This window comes from Peromyscus eremicus, chromosome 4, assembly GCF_949786415.1.
Source record: "Peromyscus eremicus chromosome 4, PerEre_H2_v1, whole genome shotgun sequence".
Classification (NCBI taxonomy): Eukaryota; Metazoa; Chordata; class Mammalia; order Rodentia; family Cricetidae; genus Peromyscus; species Peromyscus eremicus.
Window position 1 is genome coordinate 12,844,999 of NC_081419.1, and position 13,536 is coordinate 12,858,534.

The 13,536-nt window shown below is 49.5% G+C and overlaps 1 protein-coding gene across 2 annotated transcripts in view; it reads left to right on the plus strand.

The window, feature by feature from the left end:
- Olfml2a (olfactomedin like 2A) overlaps positions 1-12,187 on the plus strand; it is a 31,412-nt gene extending 19,225 nt beyond the window's left edge. For both annotated transcript variants that reach the window (XM_059260227.1, XM_059260228.1), the window contains exons 6-8: positions 2,449-2,841; positions 6,775-6,960; positions 9,628-12,187. In XM_059260227.1, the coding sequence (XP_059116210.1) occupies positions 2,449-2,841; positions 6,775-6,960; positions 9,628-10,232 (1,184 nt within the window). In that variant the 3' untranslated portion in view covers positions 10,233-12,187. The remainder of the gene's footprint in view (positions 1-2,448; positions 2,842-6,774; positions 6,961-9,627) is intronic.
- Positions 12,188-13,536: the final 1,349 nt, after the last annotated feature.

The window sequence follows — 13,536 nt, forward strand, 5'->3', positions numbered from 1 at the left end:
AAATCCCAGGCACTCAAGAGGTTGAGGCAGAAGTTCAAGGTCAGCCTGAGCTACACAGTAAGAGCCTGACTCACACAACAAAAAAGCACACCCTAGGCTTGGTAGCACTGGCCTGTCAATTGCAGCTAGTAAGTGCCAAGGCTAGCATATTGTTTGTTGTTGTTGTTTTAAAGATGTATTTATTTATTTAACGTACATTGGAGTTTGCCTGCATGTATGTCTGCATGATGGTGTCAGATCCCCCGAAACTGGAGTTTTAGACAGTTTCAGACATGTGAGCTGCCATGTGGATCTTGGGAATTGAACCTCCGTCCTTTGGAAGAGGAGCCAGTGCTCTTAAGCTCTGAGCCATCTCTCCAGCCCCTAGAATATTATTTTAAGTTCAAGGTCTCTCTAGGACACAGAGTGATTTCAAGACTAAGCTAGGTGACTGAGACCCTGTCTCAGAGTGCAAAGAGGGCTGAGGATGTAGCTGAGTGTAGAGATAGTACAATGCTTATCTAGCACGCCCAAGACCTTACTTACAAAGTTAAATTCCCACCTCAGGTACTGGCAAAAGAGCTCAGTCAATAGAGTACTTGCCTCAAAAGCATGAGAACCTAAATTTGATACCCAAAAGCCACATTTTAAAAAATACTGAGTATGGTAGCACACACGTGTTTGTTTGTTTTTATTGTTGTCGTTTTTGTTTTTTGGTTGTTGTTGTTAACTTATTTATTTTTATTTTATGTGCATTGGTATTTTCCTGCATGTATGTCTGTGTGAGGATGTCAGATCCCCTAGAACTGGAATTACAGAGGTCTGTGAGCTTCCATGTGGGTGCTGGGAATTGAACCTGGGTCCTCTGAAGAGCAACTAGTGTTCTTAACTGCTGAGCCATCTCTCCAGTCCTCCCCCCCCCCCGCCTTTTAAAATAATATTTTATTTTATTTTTTAGAGATTTATATATTTTATGTACATTGGTGTTTTGCCTGCATGCATGTCTGTGTGAGGATGCCAGAACCCCTGGAACTGAAGTTACAGACGGTTATAAACTCCACGTAGGTGCTGGGAATTGAATCTGGGTGCTCTGGAATAGTAGTCAGTGCTTTTAACCACTGAGCCTTTTTTCCAGGATGATAGCACACATTTGTAATCCCAGCACTGGGATTACCAGAACATCCCTCAGGCTCACTGGCTAGCCAGGCTAGCCTAACTAGTTGTCTCAAGGAGACGGGTAGTATTTCTGAGGATGATATCAAAAGTTGTCCTCTGGCTTCCACACACATACGCACCTCATACGTTTATTAAAAGAGAGACAGAAACACTAGAAAAGAAAAGGTCCCTTCATTTCTGAGCCCTTTAGGGTTTCACCTCCTCCCCTAATCCCTGATGCCAGCTGCTGCCCTTGAATCCTGCCAGCTCAGCCTGGCACAACACAGGGCCTCTGACCCCTGGCTGGGCCACTGCCCATGCACAGCTTTGCTATCCGACTCTGCCAAGAAGGCTTGTGGGAACGGACCTGTCAGGTTCCGTTTTATTTATTTCTTAATTGCTTATAATTAAATAAGAATTAACCGTTTATGCTTTAAACTAGTATCTGGATAGCCAGATGACTAGTATTAACTTGTATTCCTTAACATAGAGAACATATAAACTCAGACATTAAAAAGCAAACATACACGTAGCCACATTTTTATTCATACCTACAGAGTAGACAGACCCTGACAGGCTGCCAAGGCCATGCTCCCTGTGGATATCCTGACCAAAGAGTCTTTGCTCCCACTGGGTCCCAGGTATGGGGACAGAGTGGCCTGCCCGACTGCAGCTAAAGCCTGTGCCAGTGGTGGGGACCCAGAAGGTACAAACGCAGCTAGAGAAGTAAGTATCAGAGATAAACAAGGGGCAGAGGCAGGGGCAGAGATCTGTAGTCTAGAATTGGCAAGACACCGGCTGCATCCATCCCTTCCTAGCTTGAGGTGACAAACACTAGGTGAGGGAGGCTCAAGGCTATCAAGGTCCCCAGGAAGGTGACTGAGAGAAAGTCTACAATCCTGAACAAGGAGTTTTGCCCCTGGAACTAAGTTTAAGGCATGACAGAGTTGGAACAATGTACTTAACACTTAGGAGAAAAAAAGAACCTCGTGTTTGCTACTACATGTTTGCAGAGTCAGTAGAGATGTTTTATATACATATTCCTCTAATCAGCACTATGGTTATGGCACTCATTTTACAGAGATGGGGTGAGAGCTTGCTATTAAAAACTCACCCAGTAAAGGAGTGGCAGAGCTGGGCCCCAGGCCAGAGTGATCATCAGAAAGGCCTATCCTGTTCACTAGAAAGTCTACCTGTCTCTTACCTGAGGCCTTTCAACTCCTCCATGATCAGAGAAGCCCCTGAGGAGGTCTGTGGCAGACCTGTGCATCAGTACTGCTGGGGCATGGGCACTGAGTCCTCTTTTCTCCGCAGACAACACTCTCAAGGGCGCTTCCTGGCTGGAGAAACTATCACCCAAGATGGAGGCCAAGCTTCCGGAGAAACTACCACCCAAGATGGAGGCCAAGCTTCCGGAGAAACTACCACCCAAGATGGAGGCCAAGCTTCCGGAGAAACTACCACCCGAGACGGAGGCCAAGCTTCCGAAGAAACTACCACCCGAGACGGAGGCCAAGCTTCCGGAGAAACTACCACCCGAGACGGAGGCCAAGCTTCCGGAGCCGAACTCTGCCCAACATGATGGAGTCTTGCTGCAGGCTTCAGAAGGAGCCAGCTTGGCCCCTGACATCTCCACTTTCACCCCAACTCCGATCAGCACTCCCTGGCCCACTGAGCCACCTTTGCATCCAGAAGGCCATGGCCCAGGTGAGTGAGTCTCCTAAGAGTCAGAAATCGCAGCTCATGACTAAATCCAACTCATGTCTTGTTTGGCTCCTGATCCAAGAATGTTCAGCTTTATCAAATTATTGATGTTTTTTTGTTCGGTTTGTCGCTGTTTTGGGTTTTAGTTATTTTGAGGCAAGGTCTCACTGTAGCTCAGGCTATCCTGGAGCTCACACCCTTCTGCCTTAGCACCTTAGTGTTGTGATTATAGACATGTGCCACCATGCCTGACGTACTTTGAAATTTTTTATTTTTTTTTAAAGGGGTGTGTATGTGTGTGTGTGTGTGTGTGTGTGTGTGTGTGTGTCTGTGTCTGTGTTTAGAGAGAGAGAGAGAGAGAGAGAGAGAGAGAGATCCTTTCTATCACTTCTAGCTATTCTTTTTTTGAGGCAAGGTCTCTCCCTAAACCGGTGACTTGTTTTTACTTGGCTAGGCTGAAAGCCAGAAAATTCCAGCAAACTTGCTGTTTCTGGGCCCCTCAGAACTGGGGTTACAGGTGTGTGTGGAATACCCCGCTTGCTAGTATGTTGGGAGCAGACATAAATCTCAAAATAGCACAGCAAGCATGCTTAGCTGCTGAGTCATCCCTCCAGCTGGGACTTTGCATTTTTAAAGAGTTATATGGAAAAAGAAAGACTATGAGATAGAAGTTTGTCCTCTCATAGTCTAACATAGTTATCCCAGGAGCCTTTACAGAAAGATTGCCAACATTTAGGGTTTTTTTGTTTGTTTGTTTGTTTGTTTTTTCTTTTTTTCGAGACAGGGTTTCTCTGTGTAGCTCTGCGCCTTTCCTGGAGCTCACTCTGTAGACCAGGCTGGCCTCGAACTCACGGAGATCCGCCTGCCTCTGCCTCCCGAGTGCTGGGATTAAAGGTGTGTGCCACCACCACCCGGCCGATTGCCAACATTTAAAGTGGCGAATAAACAGGTCTATTTGCAGTAAATTTTCTTTAAAATGTCACTGGAACCCTATCACTAGATCCAGCCACGGACTTTAGGTCCTCTCTCCAGTCTGTTTTGTTTGGGTTTCATGGTGTTAGGACTAAGCCCTTGGCCTCCAGCTGCCACCCTGAGCTACATGAGCTACACCCCTGCACTCTACACCTCTGCACTCTACACCCCCGCACTCTACACCCCCCCTGCACTCTACACCCCCCCCCCCCCCGCACTCTACACCACCACCACCACCACCACCACCACCACCACCACCCCCACCACCACCACCACCACCCCCCCCCCCCCCCCGCACTCTACACCCCCGTACTCTACACCCCCACACTCTACTCCCCCTGCATTTTACACACCCCTGCATTCTACACCCCTGCACTCTACACCCCCTGCACTCTACACCCCTGCACTCTACACCCCCCCCCCCCCCGCACTCTACACCCCCCCCGCACTCTACACCCCCCCCGCACTCTACACCCCTGCACTCTACACCCCTGCACTCTACACCCCTGCACTCTACACCCCCGCACTCTACAACCCCCCCGCACTCTACACCCCCTGCACTCTACACCCCCGCACTCTACACCCCCGCACTCTACACCCCCGCACTCTACACCCTCTGCACTCTACACCCCTGCACTCTACACCCCTGCACTCTACACCCCCGCACTCTATACCCCCTGCACTCTACACCCCCGCACTCTACACCCCCGTACTCTACACCCCTGCACTCTACACCCCCTGCACTCTACACCCCCACACTCTACTCCCCCTGCATTTTACACACCCCTGCATTCTACACCCCTGCACTCTACACCCCCTGCACTCTACACCCCTGCACTCTACACCCCCCCCCCCGCACTCTACACCCCCCCCCGCACTCTACACCCCCGCACTCTACACCCCTGCACTCTACACCCCTGCACTCTACACCCCCGCACTCTACACCCCCTGCACTCTACACCCCCGCACTCTACACCCCCGCACTCTACACCCCCGCACTCTACACCCCCGCACTCTACACCCTCTGCACTCTACACCCCTGCACTCTACACCCCTGCACTCTACACCCCTGCACTCTACACCCCCGCACTCTACACCCCCTGCACTCTACACCCCCGCACTCTACACCCCCGCACTCTACACCCCCGCACTCTACACCCCCGCACTCTACACCCTCTGCACTCTACACCCCTGCACTCTACACCCCTGCACTCTACACCCCCGCACTCTATACCCCCTGCACTCTACACCCCCGCACTCTACACCCTCTGCACGCTACACCCCTGCACTCTACACCCTCTGCACTCTACACACCCTGCACTCTACACCCCTGCACTCTACACCCCCTGCACTCTTTGGCTGTTTTTTGTTTCTTTGTTTCTTTGTTTTGTTATTGTTGTTGTTGTTTGGTTTCTGGGTTTTTGTGTGTTTTTTCTTTGTTGGTTGGTTTGGTTTGGTTTTTGTTTTTTTGAGACAGGATTTCTCTGAGTAGTCCTTGCTGTCCTGGAACTAGCTCTGTAGACCTGGCTGGCCTGGGAACTCCCAGAAATCCTTCTGCCTCTGCCTCCTGAGTGCTACCACACCTGGCTCTTTGTTTTTATATCCACATGTATAGCTGTAATTTGTGTCACACAGTAAACGTTGTCCTCAGTAAATTGTGAGTCTGTCCTTCTGAAGGGCTCCTGACTGTCTGTGATTTCAAGCCATCAGACCCTTCCTCACTCTGGCCCAAGTGCCAGCTCTTGACACTTGTTTTTCCAGAAGGATGGACAAGCGATGTAGACAACAGCTGCAACTAATATGGTTTTCTCCCAACACAGTTCCTGGGGCCAGAACACTGGAAATAACCTACAGAGCTGACACTTGGGAGTGGAGGAGTGAATAATTTAAAGGGCACAGCTGTCTGGTGGCCTGGCAGGGGACCTAGAAATCACATCATTAAAAGACTATTTAATAATGTGAGAAATCGGTCCATGGAAGGAGAAAACAGGATACAAAAAGCCATGTATTTGGAAGGATCACAGTTTTTAAAAGTCTTTGTGACTGCACGCAAGGAAAGGAGAAAGGGAAGGGAGCACCACATATTCAAAAGTTCCTTTGTATACTAGAATTCATCTTTCAACCATCTTCCCTCCCTCCTTCCCCTCCCTTCCCCCTCTCTCTTTTGAGACAGGGTTTCTCTGTGTAGCAGGCTTGGCTGTCCTAGAACTCGCTCTGTAGCCCAGGCTGGCCTTGAACTCAACAGAGATCCACCTGCCTCTGCTTCCCGAGTGCTGGGATTAAAGGCATGTGCCACCACATGCTTCTTTCCTTCCTTTTTGAGACAGGGCCTTGCTATGTAGCTTGACTGGCCTGGCACTATAATGTAGCCCAGGCTGGTCTCAGATTCACAGCAATGGTTTTCTTCCTACCTCGGCCTCCACAATTTGAGGGTTACAGGCATTCATAACACCCAGCTTCAATTTTCAAGTATTAGGAGACACCCTGAACTCATTCTTCTATCAAACCCAACCCCACTATTACCCACCATTCTGTTCTCTGCTTCTCTGAGATGGCCCTCTTTTTTGTGTTTTATTTTCATATACAGTGGATGTTGGATTTTTGAATGGTATGCATTTCCTCTGTTCCCCTTTCTGACTGTTCCTGCTTTTTCCAGTGATCAGGCTTTGCTCATAGGCCAAACAAAACCTTCAAGAGAGTTAAAGTGGACTTGGAAAAACCAGGCATGGTGGTGCATGCATTTAATCCCAGCATTCTGGAGACAGGAGCAGGCAGATCTCTGAGTTCGAGGTCAGCCTGGTCTCTGTAGAGACCAGTTCCAGGACAGCCAGGGCTACACAGAGAAACACTGTCTCAAAAACAAAGCAAAAGAAAAGATGAACTCGGATCATCTTCCTAGAGCCTGGCTTGGAGCTAGTGGCTAGTCCTCTGTGTATGAAATACTGTGGCCTTTGCTCCTTGCAGGTAGGGAAGGCAGCTGTGAGGGCACCCTCCGAGCTGTGGACCCCCCTATGAAGCACCACAGTTACGGGCGCCATGAAGGGGCCTGGATGAAGGACCCTGCAGCTCTTGATGACAGAATCTACGTCACCAACTACTACTATGGAAACAATCTGGTGGAGTTTCGAAACCTGGAAAATTTCAAACAAGGTCAGGGAAGTTGGGTAGGAGAGGGAAAAGTGGGATTGTGGTTGACCTGGGGTGGGGGCTCCCATAAGACTCAGCCTTCCTGTGCCTGTTATTTCCAATGTCCAGCCTGTCTTAGCTCCAAGTAGCCCACCTGCCCTAAGGAAGGGTGTCTGGGGTTTAGAAAATCCTGTTACCCACTGCTGGGAACTGAATACAGAGCAAAGGAGATAGATATGGTCCTACCTCATGACCACATAAGTGTGACCTGCTATCACAAGCTTCCAGTTGCTAAGTGTTCTGTGCCATTGCCTATGTGTGTCTGGCTTAGTTTGGGTTTCTATTGTTGCAATGAAACACCATGACTAAAAGCAAGTTGGGAAGAAAGGGTTTATGAGGTGGCTCACACTTTCTTTTTTTTTTCTTTTACTTTTCTTTTCTTTTTTTTTTTTTTTTTTTTTTTTTTTTGGTTTTTTTCCAGACAGGGTTTCTCTGTGTAGCTTTGGTGCCTTTGAGTGGATCTTGCTCTGTAGACCAGGCTGCCCTTAAACTCACAGAGATCTGCCTGCCACTGCCTCCCGAGTGCTGGGATTAAAGGCCTGTGCCACCACCGCCTAGCAGCTCACACTTTCATATCACTGTTCATCTTCAAAGAAAGTCAGGACACGTTTAATCAGGAGGCAGAGGCCAGCCTCTGTGATTTGTGTTTACATAGTGAGTTCCAGGACAGCCAGAGTTGCATAGTGAGACAAACAAAAACTGTCCAGCTCAGTGTCCACTCACATTTTATGAATCTTCCTAAGTCCATGAGATTTTTGCCTGCCCTCCAAGAAAGCAGGCCTCAGGCCTTAGAAGAGTTGCAAATCTGGGCAATGCCCATAGTGGGGCTGTCAGCACAAGGAGGACAAGTTTTGGTTATCAGATCTGGGACAGGATGAAGGAAAAGGTCATTAAAACCATCTCACCAGCCGGGTGCACGCCTTTAATCCCAGCACTCGGGAGGCAGAGCCAGGCGGATCTCTGTGAGTTCGAGGCCAGCCTGGGCTACAGAGTGAATTCCAGGAAAGGTGCAAAGCTACACAGAGAAATGCTGTCTCGAAAAACAACAACAAAAAATCTCACCTTCTAGAAATCCATACTCTGTAGGAGGCAAAGGCTTAAGGGGGCAATCTTCGTACAGCTTAGGACAGTCTAGTTTAGTACTCTGTAGGAAAGACCGTGGAGAGGCTTTCCCAGGGGCCTTCGGGTGCTGGACTGAGCCTTGTGGAGGATCAGGAGGAGAATAGAGAGAAGGAAAAGTGTTCCAGACAGAAGGCTCAGCGTGTGAAGAGGTCTGCCAGAAGCAGCATGGTGTCATAGAGTAGGGTAGTGAGAATAGGCTGGGGTGTATCCTGTCAGTCCCATGGAGGAGTATGGACATTTACTGAGAACCATGGGAATCATAGAGAATGTCCTGGAATAGCTAACATCTTTTCTAAGCTCAAAATTGGCTTGGTCTGTCTCTGGAGCAGCTCACAGGCTGGTGGTTGTGGAAGTGCCAAGACAAAGGGTTAGGGGAGGCCCTTCACTATGACCTATGGAGGTCACATTGGCTAGGGACACTAAGAGACAGGCAGGCATTCCCTATGCAGATTGGATGGGGAATAGCAAACCTCACTCAAGGAACATCATATGCAAAGTCTCCAAGACAAAGCACATGGTTGGCATCACCTTACACCTCAATCCTAGCTACCAGTGTCACAACTGGTGACCTGGAGCCCAGGACTCATAGACTCACGGACACATGGATAATGTCAGTACCTCCTTCATGGCACTATTGTATGAACGAGATGATGGGCTTAGGTCCAACCACATGGTTAAGTTTTGGTGTCAAGTATTTGTTGAGCACTGGTGAGCCCTTGATGGTCTCTATGGTGAATGTGTGATGTTCTAGTTAGCTTTCTGTTGCTGTGATAAACACCATGACCCCAAGCAGCTTGAGAATTTACTCATACTTCCAGGTAACAGTCAATCATTGAGGGAAATCAGGGCCAAGAAATCAAGGCAGGAACCCCAGAAGAACCCTGATGGCTCTCTGGATCATACTCAGATAGTTTTCTTATTTGGTTAGTTGGTTAGTTGGTTGGGTTTTGGGTTTTTGTTTGTTTGTTTGTTTTAAGACAGGGTTTCTCTGTGTAGCCTTGGCTGTCCTGGAACTCACTCTGTAGACCAGGCTGTCTTGGAACTCACAGAGATCCGCCCACCTCTTCCTCCCAATTGTTGGGATTAAAGGCATGCATCACCCCATAATTGTTTGTTTTTTGTTTGTTGTTTGTTTGTTTTGTTTTGTTTTGAAACAGGGTCTCACTAAAAAGTTCTGGCTATCCTTGTAACTCACTCTGTAGACCAAGCTGGCCTCAAATCTACAGAAATCCACCTGCCTCTGCCTCCCAAGTGGATTAAATGCATGCACCTCTACATCCAGTCCAGCTAGCTTTCTTATACAGCCCTGGCCACTTGCCTAGGCATGGTACCACCCACAGTGGGCTGTGCCCTCCCACATCCATCATCAAGCAAGATAATCTTTCACAAATATGGCCACAGGCCAATCTGATCTGGGCAGTTCCTCCAGGGTTGTATCAAACTAAGCAGCACAAGTGGACTGGGGCTGCCCAGGGTACTCTGGTATGACCCTCCACTTTCCATATGCAGGTCGATGGAGTAACATGTACAAGCTACCCTACAACTGGATAGGCACAGGCCATGTGGTGTACCAGGGTGCCTTCTACTACAACCGTGCCTTCACCAAGAACATCATCAAATATGACCTGCACCAGCGCTTTGTGGCCTCCTGGGCACTACTGCCTGATGTGGTCTATGAAGACACCACACCCTGGAAGTGGCGTGGCCACTCGGACATTGATTTTGCTGTAGATGAGAGTGGTCTGTGGGTCATCTACCCAGCTGTTGATGAGCAAGATGAAGCCCAGCCTGAGGTGATTGTGTTGAGCCGCCTGGACCCCAGAGACCTCTCTGTGCACCAAGAGACCATGTGGAAGACACGGCTGAGGAGGAACTCCTATGGGAACTGCTTCCTGGTGTGTGGCATCCTGTATGCTGTGGATACTTACAACCAGCACGAAAGCCAGGTGGCCTATGCCTTCGACACCCACACAGGCACTGATGCTCACCTACAGTTGCCCTTCCTCAATGAGTTTTCCTACACTACTCAGGTTGACTACAACCCCAAGGAGCGTGTGCTCTATGCCTGGGACAATGGCCACCAGCTCACCTACACCCTCCACTTTGTGGTCTGAATGAAGACCTATGTTCACAGGGGAGGGCAAGGAGAGGAGTAGGGCTGCTCCTAGCCACTCCTGCAGCTGATGTCAATATCAACTGAGGGTGTCCTGGGCTAGGTATTGGCTTTGATGGCAGCCACGGCAGTACTTCCTTAGCACCCAGCAGGTGACACTAGCTTCCATTGCAGAATGTTGTGCTGAGGGCTTTTCCTGCATTTTCCCTTTTGACTCTTTCCCCTGCTTCCCTTGGAGGCAGAGATCCTTAAGTCCATTGAGCAGAGGAGGTGACTGAAGCCCAAAGGGGCAGCATCCCAGTTGTATTAGGGCAGGCAGTGTTCTTACAATAGCCACACTTTATGGATGAGATGGCCTCACCTAGTTCTTCCCATCTCCAGGACCCTTCCCAGGACTCTGCAAAGCCTGAGGTCTTTGGAAATCTATGCACTGAAGTTCTGCAGCTCTAGGTCGCTCTTCTGGTTGAATGCCCATGACTTTGAGCTTAGAGCCTCTTGACCTGTGGTCAGCCCCAGTGCTCTCCTCTCTACTGTCTGACCACATTCCAGAAGTTCACCATCACAGCCACAGAGCAAGAACCATACCCTGAAGTAGCACTGGCTGGGTCCATGGCCCTCCCTCTGTGGCTACTTCTTGTCTTCCTGTTCCTTGCACATTTCTCACCAGATGAGAAGGTATAGACAGCTAAGCTGTGGCAGAATGGGGTGCTGGCCTGAGCTCCCCCCATCTCAACTCCTGTACCACCCACTAGGCCTTGGCTCCTTCCCTATCCCTTCCCTTGAGCCTGCAGTCCTTTATGGGCCTTCACAGCTAGTCTGCTCACACTCAGGGATTGCTAGGAGTAAGGCGTTTGTCCCTGGAGAGGGTGGCCCCAAGATGGAACAGGCTCCCTCTTCCTTGTCGATCCTGATCTGGTCATTTGGTGGGCTGGTCCAGCAGCCTGGGAATCTGGGGGAGACAGGACAGAGGGGTTCAAAAGAGACCTTGGGCCTTCTCAGGTTGCAGGACAAAGCCAGGAGGTGGTCTTAGCACCAGGATTTTCTTTGAGATAGGACTTGGGATTGTGGACATACTAGTGAACATGTATAAGCTACCCTACAATGGGACTGGCAGCTGTCCTGCTGCTGCTTGTGGCTCACAGCACCTACAGACACAGACAGCCCCGAGAACACGACCTTTCAAGCCAGCCTATGGCTGCTTTGGACATTCTTTTTAAAGCTGTAGAGAAGTTCTTTTGCCCATCTCCTCTTTTTAACCAAAGAAAATATAGGTCCCAACAGTTCTAGGATATGGAGTGGAGTCATATAGAGCAGGACATAGCTGGTCTCATTTGGAAAAGCCCTATACCCTCCCACCTCAGAGACAGCCCTGCCTGCAAAGATAACAGACCCCCACAGCACCTTTGAAGGTGTCTACCACTGGACCCTGGACCCTTCCTTACACGCTGTGCCTGCTCCTAGGCAATCTGCAGTGGATACCAGCTGCCCCATTATGAAATCCCACTGTGCAGCATTAGGTAGGGAGATTCAGGTTCTGTGCAGACTTCATTTCTTCCAGACATTGTTGGGTGATGTTTTGCTTAAGGAATAACTCACCCTTGAAATAAAGAGGGACAGTGACACCCAGCCCAGCCAAGTCTGACTCATAGTGGTAGCCACATCCAGCTCCCCCACCCAGCTGACCACCACAGGCTCCCCTTCCAGCCTCTTCAGAGCACTTGGAACCCCCTTGCGCCACTGCCTGTATACACCCTGACCTTTCCCTTGGCCCTGGATGTGGGTTTTTTTCATGGCTGTGTTTTGTGATGTCATAGCCCAACCATGTGAGAGATGATCAGGCAGCTTGCAGCAGTCTGAGGAAAGAGAACACCAGATCACATTGGTTTGAAGAGTAAACATGTGGCATAGTTTCCAGGGGTGGGACACAGGCCTGCCATAGAGCCCAGTCATTCTTCAGGTCCCTTCTGTTTTCAAGTCTTTGTGTGTTCTGTGGTAAATACAGTTCATTTCCTCATCTATAGATAGTCACACTGGATCCCAGGTGAGTCGCTTGTCACAGGCTGGTAATGGAAGAGCCAGGTTTCCACATGAGGTAACCTGTCACTGTTGTCTGAGAACCATCAGTGTGCCGGACATACTGCAGAAAGAGACGGGCCCGTGGACAGGTGAACATGGTGACGTGGAAGAATTTACCTAAGGTCACACAGCAGTGTCGTTTGGCAGAGCTGGGGGTTCAAGGCTGCTCAGAGCATGCTGTCTGTCATCCTCATGCCATGTTGGTAGCAAGCTCCAGAAGTGCTGGCAGTTGCAGTCAGTCAAGATGGCCATGGGAAAAGCCCCCCAAAAGGCCAGCTTGTGCAGAGCTTTGAATGGCAAGCCAAGGCGTGGACACATCTAGCCATGTCTAGAACAAAACAGTATAGACTAACAAAGCCCAGAAAATTCTGACATGGATTCTAATTGGATTTTATCCTGTTGGTGATGAAAAGCAGGGAAGGAGTTTTGCTGAAGAGCCTTAATCTGCCAGTTTGTGAGCTCTAAAGGAAATCTGGCTCCCACTACCATACACACACACACACACACACACACACACACACACACCACGCACACGCACACACACACACACACTTATAGACATCTTCACACACACACCACTCATACTCACATACACATTCACATACATACCCATGTGTGCACTCACAATACCTTGGTGTATAATGCTGGGTAACAGGTACTTCATAGGCGGGGCCTGGACTGTGTAGAACCGCCCACTGACCTTTTTGTGAAGGCAAACCATCACCATAGGTGAAGGAGCTTTGGCTTCCATCATGGATTCCTTTCCAGAGATTGCCAAGCCTTGAATGGGTGTTGGGGGTGCTAGGCAAGTGCTGGATCACTGAGTCATTCCATCCTCTTGGTCTTTGACTCTTAGCTGCACTCCAGAGGAGAAAGAAGGGGAGCTCCACCCTGGGGCCACACAGAAGGAGGGATGACTGGGGGCTCCTGCAGAGAATTTTATTCTCCCTACTGCATCAGAGAAGTCTTGTAGTGCAGCGCACTATGTGGCGGTCAGAGAGCCTAGGCACAGGAAATGGGGAGCCTGCCTCTTCCATGCTGCCCTTCCCTCAGGCTGGGTCAGGGTATGAAGTCCCTGAGACAACTGGGACCAAGGATTAGTGAGGGCCAGGGACTTCAGGAGACCTCCCAGCACCTTCCAGAATCGGAAATCACCTCGACCTGTAGTCTCACTCACTAACCCAACCTGGAGCCCCTAGATTTCTCTCTCATTATAAGTTATGAACCTC